Genomic DNA, 13,847 nt, shown 5'->3' with positions numbered 1-13,847 from the left:
GTGTATGTGTGTGTGTGTGTGTGTGTGTGTGTGTTTGTGTGTGTGTGTGTAGTTTCACAAAAGTGAAAATTCATTGAGTGACTTTAACTTGGCGCTCTTTGCAAAAGAACGTGCCAGGAGGAGAAGGGAGCTGGATGGGATTTGTCATCTATTTTCAGAGCGGATGAAAAGCAGACCTATTTGGAGCCTCCTCCGCAACGCTTGTCGACGCCTGACCGGCTTGCGCTGACTCAGAGGTGCGAGCGTTCATCTCACTGTGCTTGTCGTCCTGCAGATGTGTGTTCTCAGCGTCGGTACACTCCATTCTCTGGCCGAGAGCATCAGGTGGTTGCTCTCTTGCTGTTTCCGGGTGATACAAAGTCACTTACACTTGTTGCTCTTGGTCATCAGATCGTGTGCACCCCCCCCCCCAAAAAAAAAAATGATGGCAATCGCGTATTTACTCTTTGTAAGTGTAGCAATATAGGGTCCTCCAGTCCTCGCTTACCTCCGACTTCCTCTTCCCCTCCAAAGGGGGGAGCCAAAGATTGACCAGTGGAGCCAAACACCCTGTCAGTCCTGCTGTGGCGGTCCCAGACACGGTGCCCTCTGTAGGTAAAGTACTGGATCCTGTGTCTGGGCAGGGCCAGCTCCGTGGCGTAGTCGCAGTCACATGGGTTGGTGTCCCAGTTAAAATCACAGAAGGGGCGCTCCAGCACGCCCAGGTAACGGTCCACATAGCCCACAACGAATTGGGACGCGTCCGCCGAGGGGTCCCAGAGGATCCGAGAGATCACGTCGTCGGCTGTCCGCATGCGAGGCTTTTTATTGACGTCTGAGGGGAGAACAGGGTTACCGAGATGGTATTGAGGTTTGAGAGAATCTCAACACGGTGCAAAGCTTGAAGGAAACATCCAATCAAAGTGACCTTTTGCCTCATTTTCTTTCGCTTTTGCCGTTTTGTTTCTGTTGGCTTTCTTCTTCTTTTGTACTTCTTCATCAGATTTGTCCTCCTGCTCAGGAATTATTGCGTCTGCGCTAGCTACTGCTGGGTCACTACAAAGGACACAAACAAAATCAAGATCAATGTCTAAACACGCAGATCAGTGCAAAATCTTGCATTCGGTTATTTTGAAGACATCGAACACAATCATTTATCTGCTCCAAGCTCTGTGTGTCTTTTCTCTCTGTCACAACCTTGTGAAAATAAAACTATGCCACCACTGGACTCACCAATAGGTACGCCTGACGATATCCTTGAAAGTACCTCCAAACTAAATATACCCTCTAAATTTGATCCGTCACAGAGAGGTTGTGAACAAGGCAGTCAAATTTGAATTATTTAAAAAGAAACAATTCACCGGGTATATAAATTGATGTTCTTACTCATGCCTTTGGCTCTGCTTCGAATAGGTGAAACCACAGCCCGTGTCAATAGATCAATTCAACGGCTTGAATTGACAGTACGTCATCAGGTTCTCAGAAGACTTTCCACCCGGCTAGCTTGCGAGCTAACGGGCTTCTGGGGTTCCTCTTGGCCAGCAGACGAGCGCTGATCTTGTCCGTGGCTTCTCCTTCTCGCTTGGGAATTTCAAACGCCTCGTTTTGAAAATGGTGGCATCCAGGGAAGATGCATTTTCAAGGTATACCCGGAGTTAACCGACTAACTGCTCGCTAAGGTGGACCGAATCAGACAAGCAACATCTCCAAACTCCTAAATTGGTGAATTTTGCTTTCAAGGTACTGCTCTCCTGTAATAGTTTGCAAATTTCTTTGCATGGCGCTTAAAGACTCGCATCAGAAGCTCGGCGATCAAAGGAGACTTAACAAGGCGGCGTAATTGAAGTTGCCCTGAAAGTTGGAAAGGAAACCAAATTACAATCGGAAATCTTACACTGAGGTGCTGGTTACTTCGCAGATCAGCCGGGTTGAACTGTGAGCCATACGACATCTGGCACCAAAGTGACACTTTCCCTCCAGGAAGAACGGGCACACGTCGACTCCTTTCTCATCTGTCAGAGCTGTACGAGGAGAGACGGCGCAGAGGTCAACAGACGTGTCGCTATGTCTACTGTATATTGATTCTCTCAACAATTACAAGTACCACCATCGTGACCACCATCAAAATACAGTACCATAGTGGACATAGGCAGAGGTTTTATTCCTAAAATGCACCTTCATCGTTATTGTAAGCCATTGCAGCGTTATGTATAATTGAAACATTAACACTTTACTTAAATACAAAAAAAATAATAAAAATGGAGTAAAGTCATGATTACATTGAAATATGTATGTTGAAAAATGTTGAGTAAAAATCATATGGAAAAAAAACAAAACAAAACACATCTTTCCTGAAGCTTTGGCTCTCTGGTTTTCATGTTGGTTAGGCAAAATCCCACTCAAATGGCTGGGTTCAAAAAGAAGGTGCTAAGTTTTATATCATATCCAGATTTAAATATAAACCAAACAAAGAAAGGAATTGGGCTGACTATTGCTGTACTATTGCAGGGGACTGGTACAATGCCTGGTGAAAGATGTGGTCTTTGACTGACGTCACTATCAGCCAAGTGACACGACTGACTGGAAACAATTACAATACATAGAGCATAAATCCTGGAAAACAACTTCCAGAGAAAAAGTGAACATGACCCTCGACCTGAAAAACATTTTTGAAGGGTGAAAAGTTTACCGAACTTCTCAGTCAATGATACATTGTCAAGTTATTCTGCCTAAAATGAGGAGACGTCTTGGGTGGGTTTTTTTTTTTTGTTGTTTTTTGTTTTAAATTAAGCCTAGTCAGACAAGCACAGACTGATACAGAGTGACACTCATGTTATCTCAACACACGAGACTCCTGATTCACTTCCAAATTCCAGACAGCAGTCCCAACAACGCACACGGAACAAGGTTGCTGTGATCCATGCCTGTTTTCCTGAGGTATTGCCATCACAAAAAAATGACATGTTCAATTGTCATAACAGTAAAGTAGTTTAGTATGAAAATATGTTTTCGAGACTTCAATACATGCCATCATATATGAAGCCATAAACAACACCAGTATCCAAAAAAAGTACAAACATTTTGTGACTGTACCTCAGTAGAATTTGCATGTCTCCCAGTGGTACTTAAGTATTCATTTTTCTGATGATTTTTTTTCACTTTATTTCCTTCATGTTGTTTTGCTTTTTTTTCTTCTCAAAAAAGGTCAACTATTTTGTGTTGTGAAGTCTACCAAAACAGGTACGTATGGAGTGGAAATCCATTTTCAAGTTTGTACTTTTTTACTTCAGTGAATAGTTCACTCAGCACTTCTACTTTCATCACAGCATTTTTTCCACAAATATCTGTATTTCTACTTAGCGTGTGAGTACTTTTCCCCACCTCTGAAGAATGTCCCTGAATGAAACGTATTATTACTTTACCTGTTTTGACATTGTCTGTGTCTGCTGGATCTTCTGCTCTGCTTGTGTCTCTTTGTACAGCAACATTCTTTGTGCGTGAGGAAGCTCCTGTACATTCTGACGCCATGCTGTCCATTTAAAAGATAAGACTTAGTTAAAATGCCAACTCACTGTCCTTAACTTGTTTTGTTTGACAGCCGCCCACGCGGAAACTGACACACCTCACGCTAAATACAACTCAGCGGCTAACGCGGAAGTGGCATGAAACAAAACGGGCCTATACTCGAATTAATAAGTCTTAAAATACACAATAATATCGTCGAGACAGCGTTGAAAGTTTTAAAGACAAACATAAAATAATGTTTCGCTCCATTACTAACCTTTTCGAAGCAGTTTCGCCTAAACTCAACCTTGACCCCAAGATGGTCATACCGTGGGGGATTCTGGGTAATGTAGTAATCATTTATTTCGGTCGAAAAGCAACGTTGTAAACGTGGTGTAAAACAGAATTTTCAATCAAACAACAACGAGAGTAGAAGGCAGTACGAAATTATAATATTTTACTCGCACTTGTAACAATTGAAGAAAAAAATGGGAAAAACGCAAACACGTGTTTTCGAGTTCGAGCGCGTGACTCTGTGTCACTCATATGACGTCATGCTAGCGCTACAAAACAGCACGGAGGTAAACACAATAGAAGCTCGTGCGGCTGCAAGCAATAAGCCCATATTTTTGGGTTGGACCCAGGCAAAATGTTAATTTTTGTGCGACCTATTTGGGCGAAACAGCGAATAATGGATGTACTTTTATAAAGCTGTCTCAAGTGAACTTCCCTCTATCGACGGTAAGGCAAGCTGTCAATATTGTGGTAACAACCCTGTCATGCACCCATGCTAATTTAAATTTTCAATTGAATTGTACTGAAACAGTGATGTTTCCTCTCCGTTTAGATGAACGCGCTAGTGGCTCTCTGTCATTTTTGTGAACTCCATGGACCGCGTACACTGTTCTGCACCGAGGCTTTGCACCCTCCGTCGCCGTCACCTTCCTCCCTGGCAGGCGTTGAAGTGCCCGGGGACAGAGATGTTGACCGGGACGGTGAAGGACTCACCATGAGGGCCAACAGTTCGGCCACACAAAGGGGAGAAATGTGTGAGGTGAGCTCAGTCAGGGGCGGGGGTTTAGCTCACCCTGCCTGATGGATATTAAAAAAGATTTGAGATCCATTTGAGATGTAAACATAACCCGAGTGACATTAAGAGGTTGCACTGACAAGCTTAAATAGTATTAATTTATAAGCAGTTTATACATCAAAAAGAAGTCACTTGCATTGCAGAGGTCGTGTCATGTTATCAGAGGGTTATTAGTTAGGGTTTACCATGACTGCGTTTCAGCAAAACGTGATAGCTCCTGTGACTGTGTTACTTCCGCAACGCTGACACCACCGCCTCTCTGTGATTGTAGCTACTCTGTCATGTGTCTCACAGTGTTCCTCTTCCCCGTTGCTTCACAGGGGTGTCGCTCCCTCCCTGCATCCCACCCAGGCTTCATGAGCATCGACGACGAGACGGGCATTCGCTTTGTGAGCCACCAGCATCCCAGAGAGCCGCAGCTCTTCAGCATCGTGCGCCAGGCTTGCGTACGCAGCCTCAGCTGTGAGGTAACTGGTGACGTATGTCTACTTGTATACGTGTGTGTGTGAGTCACACATCTCATGCACCCCTACGTCGAACGTTCACCTCTGTTTGTCCTCAAGCGTCCTCGTGCATTTTGTTTCCAAGGTGTGCCCCGGGCGCGAAGGGCCAATTTTCTTCGGGGACGAGCAACACGGTTTTGTGTTCTCACACACGTTCTTCATCAAGGATAGCCTCGCTAGAGGCTTCCAGCGCTGGTACAGCATCCTCATGGTGGCCATGGACCGCATTTACCTCATTAACTCCTGGCCTTTTCTGTTACGCCACCTCCGACTGACCATACAGAGTCTGCAAAGCACCGCCCTGAAGGTAACCCTGTCCTTGCTCTCTCCAGACTGTCATCACACACCGTGTTTTCACAAATGCTCATTGGGGGCATTCGTTTATTGGCTCCAAAAGTATCTCAGGGCGAACAACTTTCTCCGGAATCACATTGAATCTACTGATTCATATAATTTTCCACTGATCAGTTATCGGCCGCGAAAGTTGTCATCCCAAGGACGATCGAATGACCTCATTGTTATTTGTGCTACTCCGTTAGGTGTTTGACAACGAGCAAGGCGTTTGCCCCCAGCGAGCGGTGAGGATGAACAGCGTGTTCTCTCCCGCGGTGTTCCCGCACCAGAGGAGCGGCAACGCAGCCCGCTCCCTCACGTCTCTCACGCAGCATCCCAATCTGTGGGCCAGCCTGCACTCCTCCTTCAGTTGGTCCGTCAGCCACGCACATCACCAACACAAGCACGGAACGACAGTTCCGCTCGAAATTGCAATAGTTGTTCGACGCATTTGCCTGGATTTATTGACAACGCATTTCTCTTGGCTTCACCTCTTGCGGTGAATGGATTTGGATGTTTGTCCAATCAGATTTCCGCCTCGACGTGCCATGTTCATGTTATCGGCCTTCAGAAAATTGAACCCTGGCTGATGTCATTCAATCTCTGTGAGCGATGGGATTGTTTTCTTTTACCAGTCCAATTTTCAATTTGTCTTCAAAGGGCCACAGTGCTGGCCTTTACTGATGTGAGCTTTTCTTTTTTTGTTTATTTCTTTTTTTTTTCTTTTGTTTTGTTTTAGTCAATGAGGAATTATGTCCAAAAAAGGAACATTAACGTTCACAGATAACAGGACTCATACAAAAGGAGTTCCTCCTGAATATCCCATTTCAGTAAAGAGTTACTAAAATCAGCTCTTGTCAAGAGATGACCGTGCACGCTTCCACAAAGTCCGTATTCAGTGACCCGCAATTGCGCTCGTGTTTTCGCAAACAGCCAAACGAAGCATTTTTAGAATGAGGTGTCACGTCACCATGATTGTCATTTCGCGGCTGAGCTGTGAATCATCTTAAAACTTGTGGTTATTCTTCTTCGCAGGCTGCTGAAGGCCTGCGGTAGTCGTCTGACGGAAAAACTGCTGGAAGGGGCCCCCACCGAAGACACGCTTGTGCTCATCGAGAGACAGACAGGTGCTAAACGTCCAGGAATCAATATGTTTTGCCATCAATCGTGATTCCGAGTCTTTTTCGGAAATACGGTCGATGAGCATGCCTGCTTGAGCATTCGTTCGGTATCCTTCAGATGTAGTTTGAGGTGCATCTACTCAGAAGACCAATTTGCGCACTAGTCGGGAAAAAAAACCAAAAAACGACATTGTCGGTTGGCGTAAATTTTACCTGGGTGAGTTTCAATAAAGCATCAAATACGTTGACCCAACCAGACCAACAGAATTGCTTCATGGTTGAAGAAAGCATGAAGTGACTTGTTTGCAGCTGTTGAAGCATCGCCCAAGGGAGCATTTGGCATTAGCCAAAGTAAGAACACAACCACCAGGCACCACATTGACTCGCAATGTTCACACTGTTGTTTTTTTTTTGTTTGTTTTGTTTTTTTCCGTCTGTCAAAGGATCCCCTCCTCCGCTCGAAGGAACCTTGTTTAGTTGCACGGGGAGCAAAAGCAGGCGAGACACGCAATGCTACCCGATATTTCATGTCCGGTCTGAACCGAGCGTAATTGCACCAAATCTAAGCTAACTGTCGCCGCCGCGTCGCTTAGGAACAAAATGTACGGCGCGGGATTCCCCTCTGTTGCTGAGCGACGTGTGACAAGCATTACGTCCCTATCCACGTATTTGTTATTGACATGTTGACACCTGTGTTACACTTACAAATGTTCAGACTGTATTATGCATCGTAGTTGGCTGTCATTTTATTGGAAGTGGTGACAACGAACTCCCGTTCCAACGTACAGATTCGTTATGCCCCTGAAGGTACGTTGTAACGAGATTCGACTGTAGTGGGATTGTGAAGAAATGCTCACACGGCTTGCCATAACAAGTGTGAGTCACTCAGCCTTTCTGAGCTTTTTCTGGAGAATATCACCTCTGTCATGATAACACGTCCTCAGTTTGCATTTGATCTGCTTCCTCCAAGAACAAGAGGAGGAACTGAGCTGCTGGGAAGGAGCCGAAGGGGGCATTTCCAAGCCCCAGGGGCACCAATTAGACAGTGAAGTGGATCACGACGATGAGTCGCCCGGTCCCAAGTTTCGGTCACTCAGGCACTTGAGGCAGGTAAAGATGAAAACCCAAATCGGTTTGTGTTTGCGTAGCACTGCCGCATGACTCTGAGCCGTGAGCTTTTGTGAGTCACAGTCTGGTTTGCGTCGTCCACGCAGGCGCTCGGGGCCGCTGACTTTCGGCAGGTGGCGTGGCATGTGCTCATGGGAAATCAGGTCATCTGGCGAGGCGCCGACCCCAGCCTCATCCAGTCTGCTTTCACGGTACTTAAGGTACTTAAGTGTGCGCGCTGACTGCAGTGGAAGTCATTGCTTTGATTATTTCTGTGGAAGCTGACGCTGGGGGCGGAGGGAACTTTCAATGAGGTGGGTCCCGATCACATTTCATCAGATTTTTTTTTTTTTTGCACATGACTCTGAGTCACACCGATCTGTATCCAAATTATTTCAACTACCTTCATAAATTTTTTATTCCAATCAAGGTATTCCAAATTCATAACTTTTAGATGGCTATGAGTCAGCAGAGCGTCAAATCATGTAAACAATACAAATATTTTAATTTTTACTTCAGAAATCAATCGAGCCTTTTTCAGCGAATCAGATCAGAAACAAAGCAAATCCCAGAAGGCGATTGTGTTGTGAGCAAAATTTGTTTGAAATAATAAGCTTTTTATGTAAGCAATAGGGGGGGAAAAAAAGATTAAAATGGAAAATTGGATTTTTGTTGGAAAAAAAAAAATCTGCCATTTTATTTTAACGCTCAATCGGACAGACCGAGTATGCGGCGCCTAATTCATTCTCAAACTTCAACTGCGTCAGAAACATGTTTTATAAAGGGTTCACTTTCAGATCCCAATGTGGAAAAATGTTTTTCCAGTTGCCAAGGAGGTTAGCCAGACCATTTTATGAAAGCTTACGACTAACCCCCGAAGATAATGACTGGCAGATCATAAGACAGCATTTGTTATGAACATAGTTATTAATTCCCGCCTGTGGGTATAAGATTATTATTGAGTTACCCTTCCCCACCCTGATGTGTTCCTTGCCTCGACTTGTGTCCCTGACGTGCTTCTTCCAGAGACAAGCCAGAGCACGCAGCTGTTATCATCTTACAGTGATTTTCCTTTTTTTTAATTTATTTTTTGAAGTGAAGCACGAGAGCGGACATTGGTATTTTAAACATCACGTGTCACACACTCGTAGCCTAAATTACTCGTACGAACACGTGCCGTCGGTCGTTGACAGCTACTCCCTACTAGTGATATAAAATACTCTCGCATATGAGTACACGGCCCATTCGGTGGAGATCAAGAATCTCTAATAAATGTTCTGTCTGTCTGTCTGTCTCTCCCATCAGGCACTGCTGCCGGTAGGCTGTGTGCGTTCAATTCCCTACAGCGCTCACTATGAAGAGGCCTACAAATGCAACTTCCTGGGTCTGAGCCCAGATGTGGCCATTCCAGCCCATGTCATCTCGTCAGGTGAAACACAAGCACGGGGAGGTTCAATTCTCAGTATCCACAAGTCATTTGGAGGCCTAAATGCGAACCGAACCGCTCACCTGCATTTGCCATCTAAATGTGTTTCGTGAAACTGTATTTTATGTCCAGCATTCTACTCTCTTCATTTCATAGTCTTGTCGCAATGACACGTGCAAAGGATTTTTTTTTTTTTCCCACTTGACAGAAAGCAAGCCTTCACCCACATGCACGCTCGTGTGTCCTTCCATGCATGTTCTGCATAAACATAATCATCAGCTAGTCAGGGGCAACTCGACTTTCATCACATAAAAAAAAAAAAAAAAAAAAAAGAAAGAAAAGTTTGTAGTACGTGAATGTTGATTTTGGCGGAATTATCTTCAACCATATTTGTAACGAGAGTGTTTCATTAGCCAATCAAATATCGAATTCGTGCTCACAAGGCCAGTGAGCCGGCCCTTGAAGATGTCGGCTTTTTTCTGTCCTCTGATTGGTTGGTCAGAGCAAAAACTTGTTACAGCCAATTTCGACCAGCAAATCCCGTCTGTCCCCATTCGTACATTTGATAGTCACCATTTCTGGTGAATATGATGTCTTTTCTTTAATGTTTTTTTTTTCTCAACTACTCCAAACGATATACGTGGCATAGTTGGTGGTATTAAAAGGTGGATGAAGTCAGTTTAGTTACAACGAGTTGTCTTCCTCCTGTTTGGTCCCCGTAGAATTTTCAGTGCTGGTGGACGTCAGCTCAGAGACAGGCTGCCCAAGCCCACCGACAGAAGACAATATCTGCTCGCTTTACCAATTCAACATGAGCAGTGCCAACACCCAACCCACAGACAGAGGTGAGCATCCCGTGTTGTGACGATCAGGTGTCACGTGCGCTCACAGCTGCACCCGCCGCGCGGCTATGATATCTTGCACCTAGCTGAGCAGATCGACATGAAATTTTCTTCATCCCCGTGGAAAACTGTCTCGCAAAATGAGCCACCACAAAATGATGACCAAACAAACCCTCGTGAGGAGAACCAAAAAGCACATCTTTGTCCTACTCAACATTCAGAAAAATTTGAGCCCCAGCATTTTTTCAAATTCCAAAGACTGCCATGTGACAATGTGTGTTCCTCATCCAGGCCCGACGTTACTCAACAAACTTGAGGTGGCGCTGTCCAACGAGAACCTGTCGGTGGACGTAGTGTCCCACTGTCTGCTCTGTTTGAAGGAGGAGTGGATGAAGTGAGATACCGCCAGTTGCTTTTGACTCTGGTTCGCCCGTGTCAGCCCTCAACTCATAACGACGTGTTCCCCGCTCCCACTTTCAGCAAGGTCAAAGTGCTCTTCAAATTTTCCAAAGTGGACGGGCGAGGCAGGGAGGACACCCAGAAGGTTCTGGCTCTGCTCGGCACTACGGGGCCCGGCGAGGAGGACAACGTGAGGCTGCTCAAGTTCTGGATGACGGGACTCAGCAAAACATACAAGAGCCATCTGATGAGTGCCGTCCGGGGAGGGGATAGGAGCCCCAGCCAGTGACGAAGACTGAAAGACTCAATGAAGTTATTGTACTGGAGAAAGGAAAGTGAAAGTAAAGAATCCTTTCACGGTTGTCACCATTTGCTTCTCTTTACAAGAATTGAATGGACACCCTGGTTTTTCCCCAAAGTTATGAGAATTTGTGCATATGAGATTAGACTTGTGTATTTTTCTATTGGAATTGTACAAATACGTCCATTTTAATTTATTATGCTTGTTGGTTGCTTTGGTAATAAAATGATTGAACGGACTTGAATGATGTCATTGGATCCATTTTCGACAGCACTTATCCTCATTGAGGTGACGGATAAATAGGAGTCTATCGCAGCAGAGTTTGGGGCGAGAGGCGCGGTACACACATGAATAGCATTGCTCACGTGATGGATTCTTCAGCGCAGGGGTCAGCAACATGTGGTCCCCAAAGGCCACGCGAGTAGCCTGCGGGCTCAGATGGTCAGCCTCCAGAGCCTTGTTGGATGATGTCAGAGCGATCCTTTGAAAATCTAAACACCTGTCGAGATTTATATACACGTAGGTAAGTCTTGATACAACTGTACCCATTGGTCTCTTGTCGCTTTTAATTTCAGTGTAGCATATTGATACAGTATTTATGTTTCCTACTTTATTAAATGATAACACTGTTTATCCTCCTTTTTTTTTTAATCTGGGATGCCAGCAAAATTTTCTAGTTGAGTTTTTTGCAGTGAGTCTGAATCTGCCCTTGTTTTCTACTACGGAATCGTATTGCTGCCACACCAGGAGGAAAAAAAAACACGAAACTTATGTCATTTAAAAACGTGATAAATATGTAAAAACGTAAAAATTCTAATATAAAAACTTCATACTTATTATGTAAAACGTGAAAACTATCATGTTAAAAACGTGACAATTATGATCTAAACACATGACAATTACCACGTAAAAACGTGAAAGATAAAAAAATGTGAACAAGTTGCCTCGCGGAGGGTCGTAGTATGGTTTTCCTAGTGTGGCAGCAATAGGCTTCCGTAGTTTTCCAAACTGGCCGTGATTGATTTTTTTGTTGTTGTTGTTCCACAATTTGTGCCCTCTTGTGGCAAAGAAGAAACCGAGGGAATGAAACGGAGGAGGAATGCTTCTCCCACGCACTTTTTTAAGGCCTTGCGCACACTGCAAATCAAAATTGATTTAAGGAGACGCTTTGTCTGGTTCTACTTGACTCTTAGAGGGAGCACATTGTTTGCATGTTACGAATTCCCAGCTAGATGACCCCTGGCAGCCATATTCTTAATGAACCACATCTTGGACTCCTTTTTTTTTTAATAAAAATAATGCTTTACTACATATGCTGATGTGTGCACATTTTGTCAATAAAAATAAGTCAAAACATACGGCTGTTGAAATTACACTTGAGGGCCGGAGCGGGGGTGGGGTGGGGGGTGTACCTGTGTAAATGGTATGTCACCGGTGAAAGTGAACGCATTCGTGAATGTGTTTCTGTTTAACAAGGTTCAATAAGAAGAGGCTGGGTTGCCATTTGCGCTGGTTCCGCTAATCACTTGCATATTTACTCCACAAATATGCATGCAAGGATCCAACAGTAAAGAAGGGCCAGAATATTTTACACACATGATTTAGATCCAGCGTAGGTGCAGAGGTCACACTGTCACGATTCCTTTGGGGGAATTTTCCACGTTGCTTTATTTCATTGGGAGGCTCTTATTTTTTAAAGGACTATTGTTGAGGGAAAAACTTGTTTGTGATTTGAGGATTTCCTCACATCAGTCATGATGCCTCAGGCGTCATAACTTTAGGGAACCTGAGCGTGTCAACGAGATGTTATCGACAAGTAAGACAACATCTCCCGTGTCGACTACTCAAAACTGCTTCATGGCAAGCTATTTTCAGCATTTCTTTCATATGCTTGATAGCCAGTTTCAGGTACACATGTTCGGATAGTCTTTGTCCTCACTAGAAAAGACAATTTTCTCAGGAGGCAAAACTGTGCACTAGTTGACATCCGCACACTACAAGTACTTACTAGCAAAGTGCAAGACAGCGCTACAATGAAGCATCGCAAATGGAAAGTTCTTTGGGCATGAATTTGATATCCTCGATCTCTCAAAGGTCCATATACGAATACTCTTTTATCCCACTAGGAAGATACTTGACTGATACTAGAAACATTTCATTAAAGTTTGATGACTGTGTGACATTTTTGGACACAAGTGTGGCCATTTTGGCACATCAGTAGGAGAACCTCACGTTTTGACGGACTCAAAATTGCGTACTGCTCCAAATGTGCATGCCAAGGACAAAAAGCTTGTCGTATATGTACTTTAAGAAGAATATCAAGGTTAGCCAATAAATGCTCGAATGGCTTGATGAAAAGTAGTTAGACCAACGGTGTCTTACGAGTCACCTTTATTCCACTGCTGTATGACATTTCTGCACACTCGCTGGACCCATGACTGCCATCAACGACTATATTTGTCAGTTGCATTTCAACGTGCATTGTGTTCTGCATCCTGATTGGCGAAGGGACCAATGTCAACATCCTCCACGCCGCTTCCCTCCACAGCTTGCCAAATTTTCTCCATGACAAAACCCACAATGTCCACGAAACGTTGTGTACAGTATTTCTAGAAACTGTCAGTTGTTTGATAGAAAACGTTTATATATATATATATATATATACATTTTAAAATATAAATATTTTTTTAGAAGCTTGGGTCTGAAAAATGTTTAAGATTTAATTTCATTCAATACAGTATTGTATTTGTCATACTGTAATTGTAAAAAAATAAATAAAGATGACTACTTCACGGATTTCACGTATTACGCGTTCTTTTTGGAACGTAACTCCCGCGATTCACCGAGCCCTTTTAAGAATGCAAAGTCATACTCTAACTGCCACTTCTTGTGGGCTAAAGTGCCATTAAAGTGCGGGGGGGGTGGCGTTGTTGGTAAGACGGAGTAATTCTACGCGTGTTCCCTTGTTGTCCAACTCGTCGTCTTGTTTGTCTAACTAGTGAGGAGTGGATCTCGACTAAACTCCCCAAACGCTTTCAATCGGTGGCGCTTCATTGAAAAGGCTGGATAGCAGTCACATGGTGACTTGCAAGTTTGGGCTGTGTTGCAACACTTTTGCCGTTGGAGAAATATCCCGATTTCCATCCTTGGATCATGTGAGGATGATGAAGCAGGCGGACGTTGCGCACACGCAGGCCCCGCTGGGAGAGAAATGTTCAGAGGTGTCGGAGTTGGGTGGGGGG

The 13,847-nt window shown here is 44.3% G+C and overlaps 2 protein-coding genes across 4 annotated transcripts in view; one reads left to right on the top strand and one right to left on the bottom strand.

Annotated features, from left to right (window-relative positions):
• leng9 (leukocyte receptor cluster (LRC) member 9) overlaps nucleotides 1–3,853 on the bottom strand; it is a 6,528-nt gene extending 2,675 nt beyond the window's left edge. Inside the window, exons 1-6 of one of the 2 annotated variants that reach the window (XM_019869068.1) lie at nucleotides 3,761–3,853; nucleotides 3,402–3,508; nucleotides 1,874–2,000; nucleotides 908–1,035; nucleotides 488–814; nucleotides 177–339 (exon numbers count right to left, since the gene is read on the bottom strand). In XM_019869068.1, the coding sequence (XP_019724627.1) occupies nucleotides 177–339; nucleotides 488–814; nucleotides 908–1,035; nucleotides 1,874–2,000; nucleotides 3,402–3,508; nucleotides 3,761–3,843 (935 nt within the window). In that variant the 5' untranslated portion in view covers nucleotides 3,844–3,853. Of the gene's footprint in view, nucleotides 1–176; nucleotides 340–487; nucleotides 815–907; nucleotides 1,036–1,873; nucleotides 2,001–3,401; nucleotides 3,509–3,601; nucleotides 3,669–3,760 lie in introns of those variants that run through there. The other variant, XM_019869070.1, reaches the window with a different exon arrangement.
• Nucleotides 3,854–4,006: 153 nt separating this feature from the next.
• Nucleotides 4,007–10,843, top strand: flcn (folliculin). 2 transcript variants are annotated; one of them, XM_019869066.1, is made up of 12 exons: nucleotides 4,007–4,224; nucleotides 4,331–4,537; nucleotides 4,894–5,052; nucleotides 5,162–5,383; nucleotides 5,616–5,782; nucleotides 6,445–6,536; nucleotides 7,501–7,640; nucleotides 7,745–7,858; nucleotides 8,943–9,066; nucleotides 9,786–9,908; nucleotides 10,197–10,299; nucleotides 10,386–10,843. In XM_019869066.1, exons 2-12 carry the CDS (start codon nucleotides 4,331–4,333, stop codon nucleotides 10,591–10,593), a joined length of 1,659 nt encoding a protein of 552 aa, XP_019724625.1. In that variant the 5' UTR covers nucleotides 4,007–4,224; the 3' UTR covers nucleotides 10,594–10,843. The 2 variants fall into 2 exon arrangements, with proteins under 2 accessions (XP_019724625.1, XP_019724626.1); XM_019869067.1 differs by having other exon boundaries at nucleotides 4,008–4,224; nucleotides 4,894–5,040.
• Nucleotides 10,844–13,847: the final 3,004 nt, after the last annotated feature.

The sequence above is a fragment of the Hippocampus comes genome, unplaced genomic scaffold (assembly GCF_001891065.2).
Source record: "Hippocampus comes isolate QL1 unplaced genomic scaffold, H_comes_QL1_v1.1 scaffold67, whole genome shotgun sequence".
Taxonomy (NCBI): Eukaryota; Metazoa; Chordata; class Actinopteri; order Syngnathiformes; family Syngnathidae; genus Hippocampus; species Hippocampus comes.
This window is presented reverse-complemented; position numbering and strand designations above follow the sequence as displayed.

Coding starts and splice junctions, on each gene's coding strand:
- flcn (XM_019869066.1), top strand. CDS start 4,331: ATGAACGCGCTAGTGGCTCTCTGTCATTTTTGTGAACTCCATGGACCG. Junction 4,538..4,893: donor AAAGGGGAGAAATGTGTGAG/GTGAGCTCAGTC, acceptor GTTGCTTCACAG/GGGTGTCGCTCCCTCCCTGC. Junction 5,783..6,444: donor CTGCACTCCTCCTTCAGTTG/GTCCGTCAGCCA, acceptor TCTTCTTCGCAG/GCTGCTGAAGGCCTGCGGTA.